We start from the raw sequence: 8349 nt of genomic DNA, 5'->3' as shown, positions 1-8349 counted from the left end.
GCCCGCGGAGCTCGGGCCCCCTCGCCCCGGACGCGGAGGCCGCGCTGCGCGGGGCGGCGGCGAGGCCGGAAGATGGCCTGGGTGCTCAAGATGGACGAGGTGATCGAGTCCGGGCTGGTGCACGACTTCGACGCCAGCCTCTCCGGGATCGGGCAGGAGCTGGGCGCCGGCGCTTACAGCATGAGGTAGGCGCCCTGGCGGGCGGAAGCCTCTTTCCCCATGGCGAAGGCCTGCACGGCCCTGTGGCCCTCCCTGCGCGGCGGTGTCCGGCGGCGCCTAGGCCGCCCTGCCCGCCGGGTCGGGGCTCTGCCGCGTGGCGGATCGCGACTGGGAGCCCCCAGGCCTCGCAGTGACTTGGCGGGCGGGGGACACCAGCCCCCCAGGTTTCGGCCGGGAAATCGCGCTCGAGGGCTTCATTTTTGCTGTAAAACATGTCCCGCTGTTGAGATGACTTGGTCTTCTCTTCCCTAGTGGTTTATGAGCTCCTTTGAGGAGAAATACACTGTACAAAAATTTAGCATTTCTGTCGAGGAAGATAAACCCACGTTCTTACTCAGTTGTCCTACACTGTAGTCTTTCCTTGTTGCAGGTTTTAATTACTTGATATTCCTAACCTATTATGAATGACAGTGGTAGCGAGGGGGGAAAGCACCATGATGACTTGTTTTTTTGATTGTCTCTAAGAGTGAAGTTTGTCATTTTGGGGACTGCTCTCTCAGGCTGTTCCCATTTGAAGAGAGCTTTAACATGCGTAATTGTACCACAAACAGTAATTTGTTTAGTCTCTTCGTGTTTAATTTTGAGAGGTTGAGGCAGACAGGAGCTTAGTTTCTGCCATTTATGCTGAAGAATGTATATATTTAAGAATATATTTACGTAACAGGCACGCACATATATAACTTAACAGTTTGGAACCTCTTTACCAACGGTATTATTGACATAAAGTTGATGTGCCATAAAGCTCTCATTTAGTAGGTTAAAATTTAGTGGTTCGGCAGCTTTTGGTTAATATGAGTTAAGTGTAGTTTTCTGTTCTTTATAATTTGTACAGTTCTTTAGAGATGCTGATGTGTGCTGTGTAGTTTACCAGAGAAGTACATCTCACTGCAGCTCACAGGGAGGATAGGAAGCAGAAATGTTCTGAAGAGTGACTTGGTCCGGGGACTCAGGAGGCTGAGGCAGGATTCCTGCGAGTTTGAGGCCATCCTGGGCTACATATCGAGATCCTGTCTCAAAAACAAAACAGCACAAAGGATGACTTGTGGATCAGGGCAATCCTGGATTGTGGAGGCTGATCCCTGAAGCACCTTGGCTTTTAAATCTTAGAAAGTCTGAGCCATAAGAAATTCTCAAAGGTGGAGACAGTTTTCTGGGTGTGGAAGTGAATTGTGGAAAACAAACGAAGAAAAAAGCCACCAGCCTCTGGCCCTGATTTGTCTGTGCTTGTCGCTCTGATCTTGCAACCTCATCTTGCAGTTGTGTAACCTGAATACCGTAGATGAGATGGCTTATTTTCCAGAACAACTGCGTTGTTGAGGAAATTGCTACTGCGAGTCCTGGGGTCAGCGCAGGGATTGGGGAGAGGTAGTGTTTCCCTAGTGGAACTGCTCTGCAAGCACCTTGCTGCTGTGGGTTCCACTGCTGCAAGCCTGTGGGCAGGCCTTGAAGGCAATAGAGGGCAGGTGAACAATCTCAGTATGTGTGTCTTCTCACAGTTGAAAGGGAATTTGGCTGCCGAAAAATTTGCTTACTGTTAATTTTGAGCTTTTGCATTTTCTAGGGTCTTATATGAACTATTTTGGTGGTTCAACCAACTTAATGCAATTAACCTGTGTTTATGGTTTTCTGTCTGTGAAGAGAATGAAGTCTTGATAGCCAACCTTTCCTTGACTTTGTTCTTAAAAGTATTGCTCAGATTCTTTGTAATTCTGTCATTTGCAACATTCTTGAGGGGAAATTTTTTTCCTGGAATGTTTTTTGTCTTGTTTTTTTGAGGTAGGGTCTCTGTAGTTCAGACTGGCCTTGGACTTACTATGTAACCCAAGTTGGCTTCAAATTGAGGTGAGCCTCCTCCTGTCTCAGCCTCCCAAGTCCTAGTGTTACAAGTGTATATCACCATGTCTGTTTTCTTGTTTTTTGTTTTTTTGTCTTTGAGATAGTGTCTTGCTATGCAGTTCAGGCTGACCTTGAGCTCACTTTGTAGCCCTGGCTGGCATCGAACTCGAAATTATCCTCCTGCCTCAGCCTCTGGAGTGCTGGGATTACAGGCATGCACCACCACACCTGGCTGTCTTCTTGTTTTTGATTGTGTCATTTAGTTAAATTTTTAGTTAATGAAGGTGAATTTTTTTGTGTGTGTGTGGGTACTGGGAATCGAAGTGAGGACCTTGCTATTGGTAGGCAGGCGCTTGTGCTGCTGAGCTATAACCCGGGCTCCAGTGAATATCATCTTTGAGGAGCTTAATTTTTCATAGTTAATTGAATCGTGAAAAATAAAGGCAAGCTGATGAGAATACTTGTCTCTTGCAGATTCAGAGCTCTTTATTTGAAGAGTGTGTGTGTGTGTGTGTGTGTGTGTGTGTGTGTGTGTGTTACTGGAGATCAAACCAAGGGCCTTGTGCTGAACACTGTAGGCAAAAGCTACATCCCCAACCCTTGAAATTGTTAAATATAGGGAATGTCAGAGTTGACTTAACAAGGAGAAAATCTGAAGAAAACTCTGGAGCAGTGATGGCAAACCTTTAGAGCTTTCAGTGATACAAACAGCCCATTGTGGCACGCATGCCATAGGCCCATAGTTGCCATAGGCACATAGGAGTGCCATCTCTGCTATGGACTGTGGAGACCTCCTTCAGTGGTGGTTTACTTTCCACAGCCAGAACAGGAGGATCTGGGAGTGCTTTTGAGCAGCATTCTCACCTGCTCCTGGAGCATTTGTCCTCTTCCTCTGGTGTCAAATAGGAAGGAAGGCTTATTTTTTACATTTGTTCTCTCAAATTCAAGAAGTAAACTTGAGTACACTGTTGGAAAAGTAACTTGAAAAATTTACTGAGCTGGGCATGGTGGCACATGCGTGTAATCCCAGCACTCAGGAAGCTGAGACAGGAGGATCAGGATCGAGTTCGAGGCCAGCCTGGGCTACAAAGTGAGCTCAAGGCTGGCCTGAACTGCATAACAAGACCCTGTCTCAAAAAGACCAAAAATAAAAGGAACAAAGAAATTTACTCTGTAGGCAGCTTTCCATTTTTCTTTCCAAAGTAACGTACTATGTTCGCTGTATTTGCTCCTTCGAGTGTCTTAAAACATTCTTTTTGCAGGGATTTCTTTCTTTCCCTCCCTCCCTCCTTACCTCCCTCCTTTCCTTCCTTCCTTCCTTCCTTCCTTCCTTCCTTCCTTCCTTCCTTCCCCCCTCCCTCCCTCCCTCCCTCCCTTCTTCTCGCTTTAGCCTGGCCTTGAACTCACTATGTAGCCCATACTGGCTTCTAACACAGTGATCCTGCTGCCCCAGCTTCCTGAGTGCTGGAATTAAACAATTGTGACACCGCGTACCGCTAAAACAAATTATTTAAGACTTATTTTAAGGGAAGTCATTTCTTCAGCTTTTTGGGAAGATAGCCCAAGAAAAAAGGACCTTCCTCTGTAGTATGACTTAAAAATATATATTTGCATTAACCAGTGTAGACTGCTGGTGTTGGAGGTACACTGGAGTCAATTTCTTGTATTTCTGTAGCTTTCTTTTCTTTCTGGTTTGAGGGGGGAATCTGGTCCTCATTTTGTTTTTTTTTTGTTTTGCTTTTTGGTTTTTCTCCGGTACCGGGAACCGAACTCAGACCTTGCGCTTGCCAGGCAGGCGCTTTTGCCGCTGAGCTAAATCCCCAGCCCCTGGTCCTCATTTTGTATGTGTTCTTTGACTACAGCTGTATGTGTGATGTGACTTAGTGCATATTCTCTTTGAAATAAGGTGACTCCTAAATCTTTTTTCTAAATCCTGTAGCCCAGGCTGGCCTCAAACTTGTAAGGATCCTCCTACCTCAGCCTCCCAAATTCTGAGATTACAGCTGTACACAATACTGTGCCTGGTCTCATTAGAATTTTCTAAGAGTCTTTTAAACAACCTAGTCATTTTCTTTCCATCTGTGTTCACATGAAGTTCATAATCTCTGGCAGTCAGAATTTGAGGTCAGTATTGAACTTTTTTTTCCCATTTATGCTGGGGATTGAACCCAGGGTCTGCTGCATGGACTCTTGTTTTTTCATTTTCTTTTTTTTTTTTTTTTGAGATGTGGTCTCACTATGTAGTTCAGGCTGGCCTTCAACTCACTGTGTAGCCGAGGTTGGCCTCCAGCTCACTGTGATCCTCCTGCCTCAGCCTCTCAAGGGCTGCAAACACAGGCTTTGAAGGTTATAGTAGTGGTTTCTTTTGATTACTCTTCTAAAAACTTTGAAGCCAAGTGTGATGGTAAGAAGCAGGAGGATCATTTTGTTTTTTTTTTTTTTTGGTTTTTCTCCGGTACCGGGAACCGAACTCATGACCTTGCGCTTGCCAGGCAGGCGCTTTGCCGCTGAGCTAAATCCCCAGCCCCAGGAGGATCATTTTGAAGCCCAGAAGGTTAGTTAACCTGGGCAGTATAGACCCCATCTTAAACACACACACACACACACACACACACACACACACACACACACACACTTTGCTATTAAATTATCAACTGAAAAAAACCATTGTCTGAGTTCTGTTTTTATACTTCAAAATGGTTTAAATTTATTTTGAAACAAAAGGCCTACTTTACATATTTTGAAGTAAGAGGTGTGTGCATAGTTTATAAATAATTTGCTAAATCAAAAGTGCTTTGAGTTGAAGGCAGGCTTCCTGCATTGACTGAAAGGTTAAAATGTCCCTTGACAGACCCTATAGGGCAGTGGTAGTGAATCTGTAGTGTGTGTGCCACAGTGTACTGTTGTATCATTGAAAGCCCTAAAAGGTTCTCCCTCATTGCTGTAGGTAACAGGAAAATTTCAACTTCCATAAGGATAAGGTCTATTATATGGCTACTAAGAACTGATTATTTTCTTTTGGTCTTAAATGGCCTATCATGGAAGTATAGACAAATTTTTGGATCAGTGGAATTCTTTTGGCTTTTTTTGAGACAGGGTCTTGCTGTGTAATTCAAGCTGGCTATTAATTTACTGTGTAGCCCAGGCTGGCCTCAATCTTACGGTGGTCCACGTGCTGGAATTACAAGCTTGCACCACCATGCCCAGCTGTTTTGTGTCTTTTTGAGACAGGATCTCACTGTGTAGCACAGGCTGGCTTTGGACCCGCAGAGATCCTCCTGCATCAGCCTCCAGAGTGCTAGGATTACAGGCATGTGTCACCATACCACCAGGCAAGATTAAGGAAATTTTTAAAAGACCTATTGTGGTGCTTGAGAGTACTTCCAGAATTGGAAGTAATTTCTATAAAACTCATTTCAGCATTTCAAAAACTTTCTGGATTTAATCTTGGCAGTAGTATACAAAAGGGCATGATAAATTATTGATTAAAAAGTCTAGCTGAGCATGGTGACATAGCCTGTAACCCCAGGATTCAGGAAGCTGAGTTAGGAGGATTGCAGCAAGATCACAACCAGCCTAAACTATATAGCACCTGTCTCATTTTGGTTTTAAATTTATTATCTCAGAACAGCATAGGCAACCTTTTCTGTAAGGAGCAACATAATAAATAATTTAGGCTTTCCAGGTTGTGTGTATACAGATATTCCTCTTGTAGTATGACCTGCCTGGTTAACAACTGTTGGCACTTACAACTAACTTTTTTTGTACAGTTCTGTACATAGTTTATAGAGCCTCAATGTCTTTTTATACAGTTCACCTTGTTAATATAGTACTGTGAGTTTTGCTGGATGTCCAGTACTGTAGTTTTATTTTCTGTTGTATATTACAGTACTGCATGTAAGAGTTACGCAAAGTCGTCAAGTTGGAGTTTCTTTGGGCAATTTCTATGTTCTGAATATTGTAATGTACATTCTATATATAATTCCTCATTTAGTGACCAAATCAGTTAAAAACCTAGTCACCGCCTGGGGATACAACTGTAGCACAGAACCTGCCTGGTAAGTGCAAGGTCCTGAGTTTGATTCCCAGTAATAAAACAAAACAAAACAAAACATAGTCACAGGAACAGAACTTGGTTGTTAAATGAGGAATTTTTATAATCCTGAACTTGTTTTTCTTTTTAAACAACCCTTTAAAAAATGTAACAACATTTTTAGCTCATAGGTGTGTAAAAACAGGCTGCCTAAATTTCCTCTCTAAACATAGCATGACAATACTTTTCCTTTGGGATAAAATCTTAATAATGTACTTTCCTTGCCTTAGAAGAGAATTTGCTGAGTATTGAAATCTAATGTATTCAAGAAGTTATTTTTATGTAGACTAAGAACTGTCTCGGCTAATTCATATACATTCTGTTTTTCATTTATATTAATATGTTCAGTTTTAATAATTAAGCTCTTCTCTCCTCCCCAAGACTCAGTATAGTTTCTAGCCTTCAATTGGGGTTAGAAATTTAGCAATTTATTGCTAAGGTCTCATAAACTTGATGTGTTTTAAGGCAGTAACACTTGTTGGTTTGTCAAGACACATTTGATAAACGTTTGCTGCTGGAAACACCATCTGACATGCCATCTTTGTGTATATGTGTGTGCTGTAGGTGTTATAAATGAAAGAAGTGCTATAATATTTATTTTGATTGATAACCACTGTACATGGTTATGAAATGGCTAATTTTTGGCAGTATAATTTTTTTCTTTTAATTTTTAACCTTCTAGGATTTTTGAGAAGCATGATATTTTCAGCTTAATAGGAACTACGATAAAACTAGTCTATTCATGTGTGTATTGATAGCTGGTTGTTTTGTCTTTTTTGTTTTTGTACCAGGAATAGAACTCAGGACCTTGCGCTTGTGAGGCAGGCACTTGTGCCACTGAGATATATCCTTGGTCTTTTTTGTCTTTTTGGGGCAGAGTTTCTCTATGCAGTTCAGGCTGTCCTTGAACTCACTTTGTAGCCCAGGCTAGCCTCAAACTCGGCAATCCTCCTGCCTCAGCCTCCTGAGTACTGGGATTATAGGTATGCACCACTAAGCCTGGTGTGGTAGTTGAATTTTTTAACTTGATAATACTTTTGAAATAATGTTACAAATTACAGAAATATTATAGAGTTCCCATATATACCTTTCACCCAGCTTCCCTTAACTCTGTACCAGAGTACAGTTTTGAAAATCAGGAAATTAGGCTTTGTGCAGTACTTCAATGCACAAAATTTATTTGGATTTGACAGGTTTTTCCCTTGTCCTTTTTCTAATGGAGTTTCCAGTCTAAGATCCCATATTGTATTTAATTTTTGTCTACTGCAATCGTTTTTGTAGTTTTTTCTTTTATGATTTTGACACTCTGATGTATAGCGGTCAAAACTTGTTTTTTAACATACACAGGCAGGGATGTGACTCTTTGATAGAGCACTTGCCTAATATGCCTGCTTGAGGCCCTGAATTCTATCCCCAGAACTATAGAAAGGAACAAAAATAATAATTTTTTTTAATTTTTGGCAAGCAGTAATAAAATATACTTGAATGCTGTTGAGCCTTTAATGGATGTCTGTCATTTTTACAGTGGTGTGTGTGTGCACGGATGTGGATCACATGCATTCTAAACAAGCATTCTACCACCAAACTATATTCCCATCTCCTACACAGTGATTTTGAGTAGAGTAGGGCCACTGTTGATGTTTATAGCCTTCTTCTCTTCATCTTAATAGAATAGGATGCTGTGTATTTTATAGTCACTCCATAATGAAAGTATTAAGAAATGTTAAAGTATTTAAGATAACTACAAATCATTGCATATTACCTTAAATATTTTTATTAAAAATTATTCTCCAACTGGGCGTGGTAGTGCATACCTGTAATCCCAGCTATTCAGGAGGTGGAGCCAGGAGGATCACAAGTTTGAGGCCTCCTTGGGTAACTTAGTGAAACACCGTCTCAACTTAGAAAGGCTGGGGTTGCACCTCAGTGGGGAGGCCCTGCATTTAATCTCCACTACTGTGCGAAAAAAATTTTTTTTCCAAAACAGAAAAACTGGGGGTGTTGCTTTCCAAATTTATTAAATGTCTGGCTTAGTGAGAAACAGATGGATTTGCATTTCTGGTATTGGAATATGTTCGTTGACATAGATTAAGATTAGTCTCTCCTACATAAGTGGTTAGAAAAGGAAGTTTATAGTAATAGCCCTCTCAAATAATTATAAGTATTCTTTGGTGCTACAACAGTTGTCCTTTTTTTTTTTT

General features: G+C 41.7%; 1 protein-coding gene across 1 annotated transcript in view; it reads left to right on the top strand.

Annotated features, from left to right (window-relative positions):
* Positions 1-8349, top strand: part of Ubp1 (upstream binding protein 1 (LBP-1a)) — a gene marked incomplete at its 5' end in the record, with an annotated part of 63299 nt that continues 54950 nt past the window's right edge. Inside the window, 1 exon segment of the mRNA XM_005383640.2 lies at positions 1-185. Within this exon segment, the coding sequence (XP_005383697.2) occupies positions 1-185 (185 nt within the window).

Source organism: Chinchilla lanigera, unplaced genomic scaffold (assembly GCF_000276665.1).
Source record: "Chinchilla lanigera isolate Chin_1 unplaced genomic scaffold, ChiLan1.0 scaffold00020, whole genome shotgun sequence".
In the NCBI taxonomy this organism is placed as follows: Eukaryota; Metazoa; Chordata; class Mammalia; order Rodentia; family Chinchillidae; genus Chinchilla; species Chinchilla lanigera.
This window is presented reverse-complemented; position numbering and strand designations above follow the sequence as displayed.